The sequence below is a fragment of the Populus trichocarpa genome, chromosome 8 (assembly GCF_000002775.5).
Source record: "Populus trichocarpa isolate Nisqually-1 chromosome 8, P.trichocarpa_v4.1, whole genome shotgun sequence".
Lineage (NCBI taxonomy): Eukaryota > Viridiplantae > Streptophyta > Magnoliopsida > Malpighiales > Salicaceae > Populus > Populus trichocarpa.
Window position 1 is genome coordinate 9,008,096 of NC_037292.2, and position 19,504 is coordinate 9,027,599.

The 19,504-nt window shown below is 35.9% G+C and overlaps 3 protein-coding genes across 4 annotated transcripts; all 3 read left to right on the forward strand.

Annotated features, from left to right (window-relative positions):
• The first annotated feature begins 996 nt into the window (after positions 1–996).
• On the forward strand, positions 997–6,020 carry LOC7457808 (two-component response regulator ORR21). Its single transcript, XM_002311496.4, has 5 exons — positions 997–1,584; positions 2,803–2,955; positions 3,036–3,431; positions 3,896–3,972; positions 4,821–6,020. The coding sequence occupies exons 1-5, from the start codon at positions 1,395–1,397 to the stop codon at positions 6,018–6,020; spliced, it is 2,016 nt and encodes a 671-aa protein (XP_002311532.2). The 5' UTR covers positions 997–1,394.
• A 3,084-nt stretch (positions 6,021–9,104) lies between these two features.
• LOC7482914 (sec14 cytosolic factor) lies at positions 9,105–15,526 on the forward strand. 2 transcript variants are annotated; one of them, XM_024606915.2, is made up of 6 exons: positions 9,105–9,487; positions 9,594–9,846; positions 11,268–11,304; positions 12,565–12,682; positions 14,412–14,522; positions 15,142–15,526. In XM_024606915.2, exons 1-6 carry the CDS (start codon positions 9,413–9,415, stop codon positions 15,277–15,279), a joined length of 732 nt encoding a protein of 243 aa, XP_024462683.1. In that variant the 5' UTR covers positions 9,105–9,412; the 3' UTR covers positions 15,280–15,526. The 2 variants fall into 2 exon arrangements, with proteins under 2 accessions (XP_024462683.1, XP_002311533.1); XM_002311497.4 differs by having other exon boundaries at positions 9,109–9,487; positions 9,591–9,846.
• Positions 15,527–16,040: 514 nt separating this feature from the next.
• Positions 16,041–18,726, forward strand: LOC7485376 (uncharacterized). Its single transcript, XM_002311498.4, has 7 exons — positions 16,041–16,753; positions 17,202–17,288; positions 17,415–17,459; positions 17,561–17,656; positions 17,765–17,866; positions 18,064–18,218; positions 18,306–18,726. Exons 1-7 carry the CDS (start codon positions 16,193–16,195, stop codon positions 18,385–18,387), a joined length of 1,128 nt encoding a protein of 375 aa, XP_002311534.1. The 5' UTR covers positions 16,041–16,192; the 3' UTR covers positions 18,388–18,726.
• Positions 18,727–19,504: the final 778 nt, after the last annotated feature.

Here is a 19,504-nt window from a genome sequence, read left to right on the forward strand (position 1 = left end):
TTTAACTAAAAATATTTTTAAAAAACATCACATTTCAAAATAAAAAACACTTATCCAAAAAAAGTCCAATTGATATTGTTATATATCTTTTATAGTTTTTATATGTTATATTAAAAATAAAAATATAAAAAATATATTATTTTAATATATTTCTAATTAAAAATACTCCTACAAAATCTCCGTGACATTTTTTAACATTTTTTAGCTAATTCAAGTCACTGGCAAACCTGTTGAGGTGATGATGTTTTACCATGACTTTAACTATATCATATGTTTTAATATCAAAACCCAACAAGCAAAAAAATAAAAATATTTTTGACCACTGAATTTATTTTTTGTATGACAAGCACTTTTATAGACCAGAGTTCAACTATGAATGGATAGTTTAAATGATTAAATTTTAGATTTGTTTTTTAATAATCATGAGTTCGAGTCTTTTTAGAATTATTGAAGGTTTACATGATTGTTAATTTTATGATCCGTAAAATTAATTGAGGTGCGGACAAACTAGCTTGAACATCCACATTAATAATAATAATAAAAGTTCAACTATGAAGAATTGTTGCTAATTAATAATGTTCATGGTTTTAAACCATGGTCTTGGTTGTAGATACATGGTTACAGACTTCAGCCATCACGTAGTGACATTTATGTGGAATTATTAATTAATTGTAAACATATAGCATAAATTATGAAAATTTGATCATAAGTAATAGAGAAAGTGTAAAATAATAATAATAATAATTTTCGTAAAACATACTTAGCAGCAGCAGCCACCAGACATTTGCTTTTCATGATGTTTTTTTTAATATATTAAAATAATATTTTTTTAATTTTTTAAAATTTATTTTTAATATTAATGCATAAAAAAATTAAAATATTTAAAAACACCTGCACTGCAATAACCCGGAAATGGCCCTCCCATGTCCCATCAATATTATCATTCATTCTGGCATTAAATAAATGAATAAATTCTTATAATTACAAAAAAGGACCTCTTTTATTGCCCCTCACGGTCACGCATTATCCAACTGTCTTTCCTACCTTCTCTCTCTCTCTCAGCTTTCCCTTCGCTTCACATTACTGGAATTCAACGCCTTGTAGAATTGAATCAACAAAAAATCCCGGAAATTTATCCCAACTTCCCTCACTACTTATCGATCTGAACTCTAAATATCCTCTAACTTCCCGAGATTTCTCTTTTTTTTTTCCTTCAAAATTCCAGGGTTTCCGTCAAAAGATCTAGCGTCCTCAAAATCCACACCCAATTCCTCCAATTTTACGCCTTTGCCATTGGACATGTTTAATTTAAGCTTATTAACTTCAGAATTTGGCAGCAGAGAGTGTGATTAGTAGTGGGTTAGTGAGTGGCTCAGTTTCTGTTTGGAATTGTAATGGCTGCTTTGCAGCGAGTAGCGCCGAGCTTGGGCACGAGCGCAAGCACTTATGGATCGTGTAAAGGTGCAGGTGCAGATGTAATAGTGTCTGATCAGTTCCCGGCTGGTTTACGGGTTCTGGTAGTGGATGATGACATCACTTGCTTAAGATTGCTTGAGAAAATGCTTCGCCGCTGCCTTTATCACGGTTAGTATACCCTGTTTCCTTTTCTGATTGCTCAATTTGAACAGAAATAGGCGTGGAAGGAGATTAATGGGGTTCTCTGGGGCTACTTTTTGATGCATGTTCATGTCTGGTGAGTGTGAGTGAGTTAAATTTGGATGGAAGTTGGTTAGTTACTGATAGAGATAGAATGATAGTTGCAAATTGGTAAGCTACCTTTCCCATAAGTTTACTGCAACTGGTGAAACCATTCAATCGAAATTAAAAAAAAAAAAAAAAAAAACTAGAAGAAGTTTAGTCCCTTGCAAGTTGAAAACAGAGGTAACCAGATGAACTTTCATTGAACAAGTTAAGAAAGCTACACAAATCAATCCATATTGTTGATTTACTTGTCAATCTCAATAAAAAAAGGTTTCTTATATCGCTCAAAATGCACTTGTAGTTCTTCGTTACCAAATCTAAGCCTAATTGGTTAAAATTTGAAAACATCGGTATAAACACTCAAAACCCAAGTTTGATCCTGCTGCAGAGTTGAGTCTCTGCAATTTCAAAATTGATTTCAGCATGCTATTGAACTCATATTATAGAAAGCTTCCCGCGCATGATTGAAACAATACCCAGCATTGATGTCACATCTCCGATCAGAGATAACAGAAGATGAAGATAATAGCTCACAACAATTGCAAGATCATAGCCACCTAACTCAGGAAAGTGAAAAGATCAATGGCTGAGTTATGGAGACAGATGAACCTTAGGCAAGGACACTGACCTCCTCGGTAGAAATCATCCCGTCCATCCTCTGGTTTTTTTTTTTTTGCATGAATGCAGAATTGGGCCCATGAGACTGCACTCTGATGCTGCCTTTTTTCTCTCCGGATTACAAGACCATAATCCTCTTGAAGTTACGAATAAATCTCAATGGGAGCTCCACGGAGAAAACTGTTTATCCAAGTAACACAACACAAAATTGGACCTCCGCCAGCAGAAGAGCATGAGATAAATTATTGCTTCGTGAGTAGTGATAATAGCACAAAAGTCAGTTCTTGGTATTATATCAAAGAACTATCCTCATATGGATTTTCAAGAAAACACAAGAATAAGATCCGGAAAACACTTCAATTTTAAAGGTTTTTAGACGTACTTGTAGAATGAAGAAGAGTTTAAATCTAGAAACTAAATGCGAATTTGACAACTTCCTATTGTACCTGTAAAAAATATTTTCATTTTATTTGTTGATTGCAGTTACTACATGCTCCCAGGCCACAGCTGCTTTGAAACTTTTGAGGGAAAGGAAAGGCTGTTTTGATGTGGTACTAAGTGATGTCCATATGCCTGATATGGATGGATTTAAACTCCTTGAGCTTGTTGGGTTGGAAATGGACCTCCCAGTTATTAGTGAGTGTATATTCCTTTTTTTCTCAGTAAGGATCTCTAAGTTGTGTATCAAACTGTTGACACAATAATCTGTCCTGCAGTGATGTCTGCTGATGGGAGAACAAGTGCTGTAATGAGAGGAATCAGTCATGGAGCTTGTGATTACTTGATTAAACCTATACGTGAAGAAGAGCTCAAGAATATATGGCAACATGTTATTAGGAAAAAGTGGAATGAGAACAAAGAACAAGAACATTCTGGAAGCTTTGAGGATAATGATCGGCATAAAAGAGGGAATGATGCTGAAAATGCATCTTCTGTTAGTGAAGGAGCAGAAGGAGTTTTGAAAGGCCAAAAGAAGAGGAGCATTGCTAAAGATGAAGATGACGCTGAACTTGAAAATGATGATCCCTCTGCATCAAAGAAACCACGTGTTGTGTGGTCAGTGGAGCTCCATCAGCAATTTGTCAGTGCTGTAAACCATCTTGGAATCGACAGTAAGATCTTTAATGATCCTTCCCTTTTAATTGTTTGTGTTTTTCTATTTGAGGAATAATTTAGATGTGTGTGTGTGTGTGTTTGCATATGGTAGAAGAAAGATAGAATAGCATGACTAACTAGGACACAAATGAGGGAAAATAGCCCCACACAAATCTCCTAATAACAAGCTAAGACACCCTCTTGGAGGGGAAACTAGCGTTAAAAGACCTAACAGTGAAGAAAAAGCATAATTCGCTAACCAATCAACAATGATGGGCTTTAACTACCCATTCTCAAGCTAGAAGGCCACACGTTTGCTGAATAAGAGGGTAGTTATCTGTAACAGCCATTCTAATAGCAAAAAAAGATGTGTATTATACTTCGGCAATGAGACATGTAAATGCTTTAATGTCATTTAAGAGCTAAATTTGAGTGGCCATTGTATCTTTTGCTCAATGCAACTTTTTGGCTACCATTTCAGAGGCTGTGCCTAAGCGAATTCTTGAGTTGATGAATGTGCCTGGTTTAACTAGAGAAAATGTTGCAAGTCATTTGCAGGTTTGTATTTTTCCCTACTTCTCAATCTTCCATAATTCCTTGTGGTTCTTTCCTTTTTTTAAAAAAAAAAAAAACTTTTGTTTTGGGGCTGGTCCCTCTGGGTTGTTCTCATGCAAGCATTGGACTTGTATCCTTGGTGCTCTAAAGGATGCCTTGTCATATGACATGACAACAACCGATGGGGTTTGTGAATGAGTTTCATTTGCTTTGAGAGGATTAGTACCACCAACATGACTACTTAGATCTAGCATGCCGTGAGCAATTAAGGGTAAAATGACACATCCTTTCATGTAGACCTTTTGCTGTTTATATTTTGCTATGTGAAGAAAGCACAAAAAGTGTTGCTATTTTTTTTTTTGACAAAAAATATAACCAATTGTCATAGATACTAGAACCTGACTTAAGTGAAAGCATAGTGATCATACTTGATAAAAGTAATAGCATACATAGAATTGTTTTTTACTGTTTGCTTCATTTTTCATGTATTACTGCATGTTTAGGGTGAATGGATCATGGTTTGAGTCACCAAATAAGTTTCTAGTTGATCCTTCAATATTTAGTGAAGTTCATAATTCCCCATATACTTTTGGTTATTTCTCATCTACTTGTGCCTTTGGAATTTAATTTTGAGATTTTCTACTGAATTTATGGATTGACTCTCAATTTCCTACATGCATTTTCATAGGATACTGCAATAACTATTGAATTTTTAGATTTTTAAATATTAAATACAAGAACATGTCTTCATACAGAACAGTATGAAGTTATATTTCAACAATTCAGATGTATTGAAGTCATTCATTGTGTTAATACTCTTTAGTTTGGCTTCTTCTGATATCAATTTTCAGAAGTTTAGACTATATTTGAAGAGATTAAGTGGGGTTGCTCAACAAGGTGGGATTTCTAATCCGTTCTGTGGACTATTGGACTCAAATGTAAAGCTTAATCCGCTTGGAAGATTTGACATCCAAGTTTTGGCCGCCTCTGGCCAGATTCCTCCACAAACATTAGCAGCACTGCATGCCGAGCTTTTTGGTCATCCTGCAGGCAGCATGGTTACAACAGTGGACCAACCAGCTCTTTTACAAGCATCCGTGCAGGGTCCAAAATGTATTCCTGCTGAACATGGTATGGCATTTGGTCAGCCATTAGTAAAATGTCAAACCAACATGTCTAAACATTTTCCACAAAATGTGGTCTCTGCTGAGGAAGTTGCTACAGGATTTGTAGCCTGGCCCTCTAACAGCGTTGGAACAGTAGGACCCATTAGCAATCTTGGAGGGATGAGCAGTAAAAATAGTAACATGTTAATGGACGTGGTGCAGCAGCAGAAACAGCAGCAACAATCACCACAGCTGCCATCATTACCAGAGCCTAGCCGTATAATTAATGTACAGCCATCTTGCCTTGTGGTCCCTTCCCAGTCATCAGCCACTTTTCAAGCTGGAAACAGTCCTGCTTCAGTCAATCAGAATTGCAGCTATAGCCGAAGTCCTATGATTGATTACAGTCTTCTGTCACCTCAATCAAATAATTCCTCATTGAATATTGGCCAAATATCAAATGGGGATCTCAAAACCACAGGTGTAAGTGGGTACTCGGGCTCAGGTTCCATATCTCCTTTGTCATCATGCTCTGTAAATCCTGACAATACCTCTCAGCAAGGTCAAAGCTCAACCATGACAATTCGAGCTGCAAGACAATTACCAGGACTTGGTCCTAATATCTCTAACTTCCAAGGTTCCTATGGTGCTAAGTCAAGTGAAGTGCTTGATCAAGGACCTCTTAGGAATCTTGGGTTTGTTGGTAAATGTACTAGCATTCCAAGCCGGTTGGCTGTGGATGAATTTGAATCAACAATGAGCAACTTGGAACATGAAAAATTATATATGGAGACAAACGGTAATAAAGTGAAGCAGGAGCCAAACAGTAATGCAGTGAAGCAGGAGCCAAATGTTGAATTTATGGATAACGCCAAAGTTCTCATCCCAATATTACCACAATTGCCCCCAAATACAAGTGATCTCATGAGTGTTTTCAAAGAATAGGTAACTTGGCTACTTGGATATGACATAAATTTGTTTATCCTTATTGCCTGTATATAGGAATTTCAATATGCTGTTGTTGCCGATATCGATCTTACTTGGACTGGGGATTTTACTTCATTAATTTAGTCTGATCTAAATATACAATTTGGCTAGCTTCATAGTTTTCGCATGTGCTTAGGATCATAATGTGGTCTTTTCTGTGGAGCTAGCAATCTCACTTCACGAACTGTTTTGCCTGCAGAACTAAATTTTAGTTTGTTTTGCTGGCATTGGTGGATGTTACACTCTTCTCTTTCTGTCCTTTTAATACTACCTCATTCAAGATAGAAATACAAGTTGGTAGCACGAGTGTTTTGGATTATTATTACCTGAGTGGTCTAGTTGCTCAAAAATTCATTTCTTTTAGAGGACCATGCATCTTTTTATTGCTACTCTCCGTTTTGGTTTAGACTATCTATCTTATGCTGTAACCAACTGGATGCGCCAGTGATAGAAAATTTCATTTCCACGAGAGCCATTTTATGTGTGCACGTAGACTTATCAAATCTAGCTTTTGTAGATGATTTCTTTGCTTTTGCTGTCACTGAGACGCTATTTTGCGATCACCATGTCTTATTGTGATATTATTTGAAATCTCCATGAGAACTGCATGTATGGTCTTTCATAGGCTGGTTCTCTAATCTAATTTCAATTCATTGCAGGTTTGTATTTGTGAGGTTCCCACAGCTAGAAAGAATTCGTTTCATATCACCAAAGAGTTCAGGAGGAGTTCGAATCTTAATTCCCACGGGTAGAGCTAGAGCAGATTTGTTTAGTAGCACCAGATTCAAGTTGAAGTCCGGGTATTATTTATTGTAGACTTTTTATTTATGGTGCCTGCGTCAGGCGCACTGTGGAGCCTCCCCAGTGTCCATCGTTTGGCAAATTTGTCATTTTGTGAAATTCCATTGAAATGCTGGGGTTGAAGTTGTAGAAGCACGAAGTGCTAGTATTATCTTCTAGTTAGCCTGTAGGCTGTAGGGAAAATAAGATTGTATCAGACCACAACAGCTTGAAATGCCTGTCCATCATGATGTATCTTGTCGCCATAATTATGTAGTTACGTGGTTTAATGATGATAAATGATCATTTTTTAAACCATGCTTCTGATCCAGTATTTGTGCATTCCTTTCTGTTTTTTCCCTTGGACAATGGCAAATGATAACCTTCGGTCACATGCTGGGAAGATGTAGAGAGAATAATTTAACTAGTGTCTCGCTTCCAAGCATGACTAGGCTGACCATATGATTAATTGCCTAGCAAGAAGAGATTAAAGGGAAAGATTTGTTTGCTTTTGTGCTGCTAATGGCATTGCTTGCTCTGATGGTTAGTCATGGAAGTACTGAAATTCAAAAGGAACCAGAGCTTTGTACAGCTGATTAAAAAAAAGAAAAAGAAAAAGAAAAAGAGAAAAAAGGCAATAGCATTGGACGTCACGTTTCCCGCGGCAGGATTTTTGTGATTCTGTTCCCCCCTTGTTCAACTGTTCTCTTTCTCCATGTGTGACTTCTGAACCTTCCTAAGAGACTGCATAAACACATGTCTTCCTCGATCTCTGTTTCGAACTAAAGCAGGTCCCTGCTAGAATCAGGCTGTGTTTCAAATGGAGAGAACCCAGGAAATTGCTTTGACCTAAATGAGGAAACCAGGTGGGAAGCTTGGTTCTTCCACTGAGGTAGCTTTCTTGTGATGTAGAAGTAGTGTGATTGTGTTGATGTATTTAATTTTGGAAGATATTATTTTTATTTATTTATATTGTTTTTAATGTTTTATGAAAATGAGTTTTATTTTTTAAAAATAAAAAATATTTATTTTTAGATAATATTTATAACTGCTACTATTTATAACTCATATTATAAGTTTAATGAATTTATCTTGAGTTATTTTTTTAATTTATTTTTTAATATTAAATTGAGTTAATTAAAAATTATTCGTATTTTTAGACTTATCAAATTAATTAAATCATATAAATTATTAAAATAATTATAAATAAATATATTAAAATATAATTCACTCTCTTAAATGATATTTTATTATTGAAATGCATGTAAAACAAAAACAATTATATAAAAATCTTATTACCAATTTGTATTTTTTGTATTTTTATTTTAGAGGTGGAGGTTGAGGTTTGGGTATGAGATCCACTAAAAAAACTATAAAAAATAAAAAAATTAATTTTTATGGTTGAATTTTATACATAATTAAATTATACTCAATAATTAATTACTCAATCACAAAAACTAAAAGAAAGACTGTAAAATCTAAACAGCAACACATGAGAGATTGTTGAGTGCGTGTACAAGAAAACGAAGGGAGAGAAAAATCAAAGCACATAAAATCTCAGCGATTCCTTGTTTGATTATTTATCACACTCATCGTTGCGTACGTGGCCAATACACAACCGGTTTTTAACTTGACTTCCCGCTGTCGTTAAGTGAGAGGAAAACGTTTGCTTTCGTTCATGGGCTTAACGAACAACCACGGTACATATTTTACTGTAATCAGGGCCACACGTTTTTAGTTTTGTTCATTAATCATTAACACCATCCAGATACATGCTGTTAATTAACTTACGAAAACATTCAAGACCCGGTCCCTTTTATAAATGGAATAAAAGAAAATCAAGATTAATAATGTATAAGAAATAAAATAATAATCTTAGATTTTAAATAATAGATTAATAAATCCAAACAAAAAAAAAGAATAAAATTTTAAATAAAACTTTAAAGCAGAATAGGTGGTGTTCCTATTAGGTGTTTTGATGAAAAATAAAATCTTGGCTTCTTAGAAAACATTTTAATGTTAATTGATGTTGTTTTCCGTGCTTGTTCTTCGAGGAATCATGCATTTATTTATTTATTCATGTATTTTTTTATTTTTTTATTAAAGAGTCTTAATTTTGTTATCCCTTATTTTATATCATCCTCGACTTTCTTTAAAACTGAGAGCATGTTGCAAGTGGTGTTCCAAAGTCAGCGGAAGGACTAACGGTGTCGCTAGACTTGAAGTACAGGGATTAATATATATTTTTGACAAGGAACTCCTTCAGAAAAACTCAAGAGTACAGGGACTTCGGAAGTTCCAGGCTCGTTAATCCTTCGAATTTTGACAAAAGGGTTGTGCAGAGTAATAATCATCGAGTCACTTTCCCATCCCAACTCTTTTGTCCTTTTAGTGTGGTCTCTGATTCCTTTTGTCCACGGGAACTCTCTCCTTCACATGCTCTTTTCCCCTTCCTCGCCGCTGTCATTTTAATGCTTTAAACTTTGAGACCTGCCGACTTCATACCCTTCTCTTCTTTTGAAGCCGAAGCAGACAGGCTTCTACTAGTATCATCAGCCTTCCTGCCTATAATGGACAAAACCCAACAAGTAATTGCACTGACCCAGCTGAGGAAATCAGTTGAAAAGCTTGGTTCTTCCACCGAGGTAGGTACCTTTCACATAATTCACCAACTCTAACTCGCATAGCATATACTTGCGCCTGTCCTTGTATGCATCGGTTCTTGATTTTCGGGATTTGCATTTGTAGAAGTATGGGGACCCAACACTGGTGAGGTTCTTAATTGCAAGATCAATGGACCCAGAAAAGGCAGCAAAGATGTTTGCACAGTGGCTGCAATGGAGGGCTGCATTTGTTCCAAACGGGTCTATCCCAGATTCTGAAGTTCAGGATGAATTGAGACGAAGAAAAGTCTTTTTGCAGGGTCTGTCAAGGGATGGATACCCAGTGTTGCTCGTGAAAGCAAACAAGCACTTTCCCTCGAAGGATCAACTCCAATTTAAGAGTAATCACCCTGAGTCTTATAATTTTACTGTTTCTATTACAGTTGATTAATGATTATCTTGTACAAATTTCCATGCATGCTATTAAAGCTCGGTTTTAGTGGTTAAAATTCTGGTTTGATTGGTGTCATGGTACTTTCAATCTAGATTGTCGCTACGGCCCATGGTAAATATAAAAAAAGTTGTGACATAAAGGTGGGAGAATGAGCAGGACTTTTTGGACTGTGTCACTTGTTTGCTGTCCGAGAATCATGGGGCTTTAATATAGCTAGACTTCTTGGTGCATGTTTCTTTTCAATTTCAATATTGGATGATTCCATCTGGTATTGTACTCGCTATATGCTGTAGGTGTTTACTGCCTAAAGGAAATTAAAGATGGCCTTTTCTAAAAGATGATGTTCTTATTAAATCTGTAATTATTTGAAAAGCTTCAGAAAATGGGACCCTTCAATAAAAATAATCGGAGCCTGGGCCAGTGACCAGAAAATCTCCAATCTGATAATCGCAAAACACTAAAGAGGAAATTTACAAAGGATGGCCAAATTATTTTAGGGTATGGCGGGCCTATCTGTATTCTGGTTGCCCCAAAAGAAACGTTCATTTTTAACATTTATTTTCAACAAGCAACTTTTCTTGTTTATGTCTTATATCATAGAAATGTGCTAGTTAAACTTATGAATCACTTGACACAATTTTATTTTATAGTTTATTGGAGCAGGCACTTTCATTACTTGGTCTCATGGGTGAAAATTACTGCTTCTCAAAGATATTTCTTTCAAGTTTCTTTGTCCCCGTAGGCCTTCCTCTGGTCACCTATTGTTCTTCAAGAGTTTTATCCTAATCTGCTAATATCCTTCAGTAAATAAACTTCATATTTGTATTTTCATGCCCTTGGTGTTTGACCTGATAATGTTTCTTCAATTCTCACAACAACTGATTCTGTATCCACAGCTATTTTGCTCAGGAAAAGTGAACAGGGGACTCCTGTCTTTTCATTGGAGGCCACTCTGAAGCTGCTCCATAGAATGCTAGTACATGAACGACCTCCCTTCCATCCCCCCAAAAAACAGATAAATGTATAAACTAATTCCCCACCCCACCATCCTATGTGTGTGTGTCAGGAAGGCATCTGTGCTTTTACCTTTTCCTCTCTTAGTGAACACGCGCACTATTTACACATGGATTGGTCAGAGGTGATTTTTGCTAGGAACTATGGTGTTACGTGTATAATGTATTATATTAACAATAACAGGATAAGTGAATTGAAATGCAGCCGTAGCTATCCATTCTGAGAGCAGCTTCAACCTGCTGTTCTCTGTATTTTCATACTAAGCCTAGGCTTACATTTAAAGGAAACAATAATTGGACTTGATAAACCAGCAAGTGAGCCTTCGACTCATTTTTGTTTTGCCTTTTCATGCAGAGTTTGTTGTTCATCTGCTAGACAAGGCCATCGCAAGGTACCATTTACTTTAAATAATGAATGTGATAAAAAACATTATGAATAGATGTTCCAGTATGGGGTCATTTAGAGGCATGGTTTAACAATTCAGGAGTGATTGTTTTGGGCTTGCCTTGTGTTATTTATTCTAATAGACAAAAGGATTCCAAGTTCTCTTTCTCTCGTATTAGATGTGTCCACAAATCTACAAAAGAAGCATATTCTTAAACTAGATGGCTATTACATGATGATTTATATATTTCGAGAAAGATGGCTTATTGCTGTGGCTTTATGCTATTTGCTCATTGTATTATGTGTTGATAGCATGGAAATGTTACTGGAAACAATGGTAATAAAATCAAAGCCATCATTGCTTTTGACAACTGTTCTTAAAACCACTGGCAAAGAGAATTTTGTTGTTTAAGTGACGTGTACAGTTGTGACAAGTAGCTTATGTATGGAATACATGTGGAATGATGGAAAAGAGGGTAGGCTAAAAGATTATTGTTTTCAATGCTAGACTAGAAGGGGCTGACATGAAAGGACACAAGTATTCTTCTTTTCTTATGTACTTTGAAAAAAAAAAAAGTTTTACAACTTAGTTTTCTTCTCAAGTGATGGTTTCTATATCCACACATGCAGTATTGGCTTCCTGAAGCAGTGCCAAGTCTATGTCCATTCAGATGAAGATCATGATATTCTAGATGATTAGATAAATTATCTTAATAGAATTTCAATTATATGCATCAGAAATTACTAAATGAACAAAGTGAGCAGAGGAGAAATTTCGAATCTGAAATTTTATAACGTAAATGCATATACTTGAGAATTGCTACAAGCCAAGACTTGGAGGAAAAAAAAAGAAGAATCCAGCAATTGCATGTTGTTCTGGGAAACTAAAGAGGCAGATTGAAATTAGTTGTTAAGTGTTCTTGCATGCTGATATATTACTTTGAATCTTCATTCCTGATGCAATTGCATGCTGTTCTGGGAAACTAAAGAGGCAGATTGAAATTAGTTGTTCAGTGCTCTTGCATGCTGATATATTACTTTGAATCTTCATTCCTGATTTCAACTCTGATCTGGTTACTCAGGAAACATGATTCTTCATTTCAAGTAAATATAATGCATTTATTACTTCTATATAACATCCTCTTTTCCAAAATTGTTTTGTATGCCATATATTCGTGTGGCATGCTTCCCAAAGCCTGTTACTCTGATCTTTGGTAATACATTAATGGCATAAAGAAGTATAATATGTTTTCTGACCTTGTTTCAGCTCATTCAAAGGAAGAGAAATAGGAAATGAAAAGTTGATTGCCATACTTGATCTGCAGCAAATTGCATATAAGAACATTGATGCGCGTGGATTGATCACCGGATTTCAACTTTTGCAGGTAATTATTTCATATGAAATTTTGACCACTAAAATATATTCCATCTGCCAAATGGCAATTGAAAGGAGCCTAAGAGTCAGAGTTTGCATGCTGAAAAGATAGCTTAACACTTTTAATATTACACAGGAGATGGAGAATAAGGAAAATGAAAATTTTGGATGATAATTGAGAGCTTCCCATTGTATATTTAACGAGTCTATTTGTAATTCCCTTATTGCCAGAAAATGGTTATCAATTAAATGTGCATCGATACCAAAATACACTTGTAAACATTGATAACAAGGAGACAGCACAGGTTTCGCCATAAAATGTTTGCCTCTTTTTCGCCAGGTGCTGAAAGAAACAAAAAATTGCGTGTTGCCTAGATAAGGTAGCCTCAATTCAGGTATATATAATTGAGGAGATGAAGGAATTAAACTTGGATTTTAGAACTGATTTCATGGAAGCTGATGCTCATTACAGATCATTTATGTCTGTTCTGTATAAGATATAAAACTCTTCTTATCAATCTTCGTCTTGCATTTGATGAATGCCAAGTTATATTTATGCTTCAAGTGAGCGGTAATTTATGTTATTATCATGCCATGAGTGCTGGAGCTTATATGTTTTGCTTCTCTTATTGTTCCTCTGTGATATGCATCAAATGGTTTAAACATTCGAGTTCTGGTCTGGAATTTTGTTTGATAACTCTGTTCACTTTTCAGCACCTCAAACTTACTACATGTTACATATGATGTCTATTAAGCATCGAGGATATATGCATACATTTGGAGTGCAATACAGAGAGCACATTTCACTAAAATCTGAATCCTCATTTCTTTAGTTTTAAAACTGCATGTTTGGTCTGCTTGTACCATGTTTGTGCTGGTTCAGCTGGTCAGTAGCTTGATATACTGGGTTGTTTTGTTGTTACATATGGTTGTCATGGTTATTTTTTTGAATATATTCTTGTTGACTTCTAAGTTGAGTGAAGCTGGTGATGAAGGATGCAACTTTATCTGCTAGTAAATCTTCTCTTGTGAAAAAATGAAATCTTTTCCACATGCTGTCTCCTGTTTTCCCTAATAGGTATATTTTTCTAAAACAATCTCAAGTGAAACTAGGCATAAACTTTTAGAATGACCTGGGTTATGATTCAAACGTATTAAGTCAAACTCGAAGAAAGCATGCTCAAAAGGACTTCTGTTCCATGAAGGGAAACATCAACTTTAGCTTATACCAAGTGATGCAACCTACACTTAAAAGAAAGGCTTGGATTGACTTATGAAGAGTGGTGGGAGGAAACAAAAAAGAAACAGCCCAAGTATTTGCTCAGAGAGATGATCTCAAGACAATGTTACCCATGTAATTACCGGAATAACCTGGATAAATAAACCTGAAATGCTTCCTGGATTCATTGCCATGACTCTCTGACAATAGTAAATAAAGCAACTACACAAAATTAAATACACCTTTTCCTCCGAATTACTCTGTATTCCTTTTTTTTTCCTGATAGGGAGATCTTTTTTCAAAAATTATACATATAAATTTTTTGGCATAATGTGAATGTATTAGGATATGTGTTTGGTTCCATGTTGAACACATTTTAGTCATATCAGAATAAAGTTTGCTTCAAAAACTTCTGTTCCATAAGGTACAATCTGGTGGAGTATACACGGTTGATTGCTGACTGGGAAAAATTCATTACACTGTATGAATATCTAATTTTTTTAGAATTTTTGTCATGTAGGCTTACTATCCAGAGCGTTTGGCAAAGTGCTTCATTTTAAGTATGCCATGGTTCTTTGTTAGTGTTTGGAGGATGGTTTCTCGCTTCCTCGAGAAGGCCACATTGGAAAAGGTATCTTACATTGCTCAGACTCTACATCATTTAAAGTCTATAGACTCATAGACCCTTGGAATTATATAAGTGGATATCATTTGCCAAAGCAACTTGCAGTGGATCTATATATTACTGAGTGCTTGTGCCATTTTCTTGATTATATGTCTCGAGTCATAACTAAACCAGCATTTTTCCTTTTATTGGAAGTCTCACCTTTCATTCTTGCCAAAACATATTTTCACCCAACCCTTTCATATATATTGTCCGCATTGGTTTTGAGAATACTGTATGCTGAGTTTCTAAAAGACAGGCTCCCTAATATCTGTGATAGAAAAAGGAAAACAGTGATGTTATTGGTTAAACTCATGTGAATCTTTTTCGTGTTTGTAATTACAGTTGGTATTATGACTCGCTTTCTAGAACCAAAATTATTTTTTCAAGCTGGTTCTTCTTTTTTCTTTCCCGTGAATGGGTGGTACCTCCTCGGTGCATTTATAGCGTGTATTCGCTTTGACTACCAAAAACAGAACAAAAAGAAACAGAGTTATTTTTGAAGTTAGCCAAGGATGATACATTGTTTAAGCTGATCTTCTATATTAAATTAGCTGGGTGGCTTGCTTTGTGGTGATGAATGCAGGTTGTGATAGTAACCAGTGAAGAAGAAAGAGATTTTTTTGTAAAGGAAATTGGTGAAGAAGTCTTGCCAGAAGAGTATGGTGGTCGAGCAATGCTTGTAGCTCCTCAAGATGTCACAGTGCCGCCGCTGGAGGGTTGATCCTCATCATGTATTGGAGTAGCTGCTACTGCAGAGGCAGCTTATACGGCTGCTATATATGGATGGATATTCACCATTGGATGGTTAGCTAATTTCAATTTAAAGCATGCTGGCCAGTGTTGAGCAGTCACATGCTGCGATGCCTGCAAGTTACAATTAAATTGATTTAAACATGAGATAAAACTTAAACAACCATCAATAATGGTTGTGATTTCACTAGTATATATTGCTTTCAGCATTGCACTAACCACTATTGACAGTGTTTCCCAACTGTTTTCCAAAATATAACCTCAAGAAATCCTTACAATATTTAGCTTTCTTAGTTCATGTAGGAGTGGATTGGCTTCCCACAATATTATGCAAGAAAAGATTGTTCTGCTTTTTATTTATTTTATATATAAAAATATATCTCATATCCATTTTAACGAAGCATGTATATTTTTTAAAAAATAATTAGAAGTTTTTTTTTAATTTATTTTTTTTAAATTGCCAATGCAAAAACCATTTCAATACCGAATACAATTCTCAAAAATCATTTTCCATGGAACACAATTTCCAAAAGAAATTCCTTTCACGACAAACAAATGTTCCTCCATCATCGAATCTGATTTACTCATGTTATGAAGTGAGGGGGGGGGGGGGGGATATAAAAAATGAAAATATATAGAAATAAAATAAAGGAGGCAAAAGCCAACAGGAGACCAAACACCAATAAAACTCGAAAATATATAGAAATAAAATAAAGGAGGCAAAAGCCAACAGGAGACCAAACACCAATAAAACTCACCACCATCCTGTCATAAGTCAAAACCCATAACTCAAAACAACCCACAGGTTCCCCAACCCTTCTCGTCTCCTTCTGTCAGCCGCCTCTCACTTTACTGTTTCTCTCTCAAATCTCTGTCTCCAAAACATGGCAAGTCTCGCTCACCCCGGTAGCCAAACCCGCCTATTCACCAAACTCTCCCATCAACCCAAAAAATTCACACCTCCTTCAAGAATCCGCATGTCCCTTCAAGAAAACGCCCCCTCCCTCGCTGTGGTTGGCGTCACTGGTGCAGTTGGCCAAGAATTCCTCTCTGTCCTCTCTGACCGTGACTTCCCTTACCGTTCCATCAAAATGCTGGCCTCTAAGCGCTCTGCTGGCAAGCAGCTCACGTTTCAAGATAGAAACTACACGATTGAAGAGCTGACAGAAGATAGCTTTGACGGGGTCGATATTGCGCTGTTTAGTGCTGGTGGGTCCATCAGTAAGCATTTTGGGCCGGTGGCTGTGGACAAGGGAGCCATTGTGGTGGATAATAGCTCGGCTTTTAGAATGGAAGAAGGGATTCCTTTGGTGATTCCCGAGGTTAATCCAGAGGCTATGGAAGGGATTAAAGTCGGGATGGGAAAGGGCGCTTTGATCGCCAATCCGAATTGTTCAACTATTATTTGTTTGATGGCGGCTACTCCTTTGCATAGGCATGCCAAGGTAATGTAGTTTCAACATTAATCTAGTGTTTGGTTGTAAGTTTTGTATTGGGGACATCTTATGATCAATGCTTGAAAATGTTTATATATATACAGTCCCTTATTGATTAACATTGACAAACATAAATTATTTTGTAAGACTTTGTAATTTGTACCGTGTAATGTGTTTATCTCTTCGTAGAATTTCTGTTTCCCTGATTGTCAATTACAAATAATTATCTTTAGCTAAGGGTGACTCTGTTCTAGAAATAAAAAATAATAAGAAAAGATAAAAAAAAGTTAAGGGAGATTTAAGACTATATTTCAAGATGTAATTTTAGTGTTTTATATACATGCTGAAATTTAGAAAAAAAAAAAAAACAGAAAGAAAAAAGCCTTGTGAGGTTCTTAGTGCTGGAATTTTGTTTTTTGTTTGTGTGTGAATGCTAGCTAATCAATGGACGTGGCAGGTGCAACGAATGGTTGTTAGTACATATCAGGCAGCCAGTGGTGCTGGTGCTGCAGCAATGGAAGAGCTTGAGTTGCAGACTCGTGAGGTTTCTGTTTCCCATCTAATCTTGTTATCTTCGATCAATTAGTTTGTTTCATTTATGTTTAGCTGGTATTACTGGTTTTATTGCTTATCTTCACAAAGATGATTCCTTGTGTTTTATTTCGGTAAGGTCTTGGAAGGAAAACCACCAACTTGCAACATCTTTAAGCAACAGGTTTGTCTGTTCGTTATGCAATAACTGTAACTTTTTAATAAAAGTTCCTTTATGTGCTATGAAAAGTTCAAACCTAACCTCTTGCTATGTTTTATTTACAGTATGCTTTTAACTTGTTTTCACACAATGCACCTATTCTGTCAAATGGTTATAATGAAGAGGAAATGAAATTAGTTAAAGAAACCAGAAAGATCTGGGTAAGCTTTAAAGGCTATTTCTTTTACTACACTGTTATATCTAATAAGATATATTATGGTCTAATCCTTTATAAAATGTTTCCATATTTTTTTTTGTCAATTTTTCAGAATGACATGAATGTTAAAGTCACTGCTACATGTATACGTGTTCCTGTCATGCGTGCACATGCTGAAAGTATCAATCTTCAATTTCAGCAGCCCCTTGATGAGGTAAGTCGCTCATTTGACCAAATACAAAACTAGCACTATGGAAGTTTTTATTTTGTTTTTGATATAGTTGAACTTATAAAGAAGAATAATAGATTGCCAAGAGAAATAGGTAAAAGAAATTTCCATCCAAGATTTAATAGTTGGTCCATTTATGACTTGTATAAAATTTCATTTGGTAAAATTTCTTGAATGCACAGGATACGGCAAAAGATATTTTGAAGAGCACTCCTGGGGTGGTGGTTATTGATGACCGAGCATCTAATCACTTTCCTACACCTTTGGAGGTATCAAACAAAGATAATGTTGCAGTTGGCAGGATTCGTCGTGATTTGTCGCAAGATGGAAATAAGGGGTAAGACTAATTTGTGGGCCTTGAACTGTTTAATTGTTGTCTATCCTTTATGACAAAGTGTCACATTAATTGTTGGATGCCAAACAGGTTGGATATATTTGTCTGTGGTGATCAAATACGCAAAGGAGCTGCACTTAATGCTATTCAGATTGCTGAGATGCTGCTATAGTCTGTTCTTTTGCTTTGGTGGTGAGGTTCATTTGATGGATTATTCAATTTGGTGAGATAAGGTGGTTTAAAATGTTTTATATTTCTAGTCTCTTGACACGGATATTCATTCTTGCATTGAGGTTGAAGAAATTTGAGAAGTTTTTGTAGTATAAGCATTTGGGTTTGTTATCTCTGCACGTGGTATTTTTCAGTTGATAGGGTATCTAACCTTTGCATTTGAAGTTAATTTTGTACCTTTATTGTAAACTTATGATAGCCTATGCAAGCTAGAAATTTTGTCAAGTATGAAAATAGAATCATAGGGTATGAGTCTCCAACATGCCATGGTTTCTTATCAGTCTTCATCTTCTGGAATTAAGCCCTAGAGCAACCATTTGCACGCAATGCTTGTCAGTCAGATTATATGTGATGTATCGAGCTTTACAAGGCATGCCATCAAACAGCCATGTTTTTTTTTTAATAAAACACTAATCCGAGGAATTGATGCAACAAGTTCAGCAGCCATACCAAGGTTGAGGTATTTTACCCTTGCACTGTTCATAGAATATGTGGTGTTTGGTACATGGCTCTATTTTTGGCTTATAAAATTATGACAATAAAGAGACCCTGATCACCATAACAAGATTGGGCAGATGCATTCATTAGTGTAACAATAGATTATTGTGCCGAAGACTTTGAAAAACTATGTTTAACGCTTGAACCAGACTAGTTGAGAAGTTAAAGAATGCTAGATATGATGGTTGGTGTTTGTTGTGTGTCTGCAACCATCACTGGTGTTTGGCTTTTGCGCTGAAATACAGTTTGTGGGAAATCACTGAAACATTTTAATTATCTTCATGTTTGCATTGGATTGGCAATTTGTTTGTCCTACGTAGGTGAGTTCACGTTGCCTAAGGTGTTTGCAAAATGTATAAAGGATCAGTGCCGTGCCATTGCAGAAATGTTGTCTGAAATGGCTGACATTTGAGAATTTATCTGATTTACGGGGAAGTATTATTTGATAAATTGGGAATAGTTGAAGATAATTATGATGATCCCCTTCCGAAACTAGGAACGTTGATGTTGCCGAAGAAGGGGATGAAGTGGATGGTGGGATCTAGATGCTCAGGGTATCC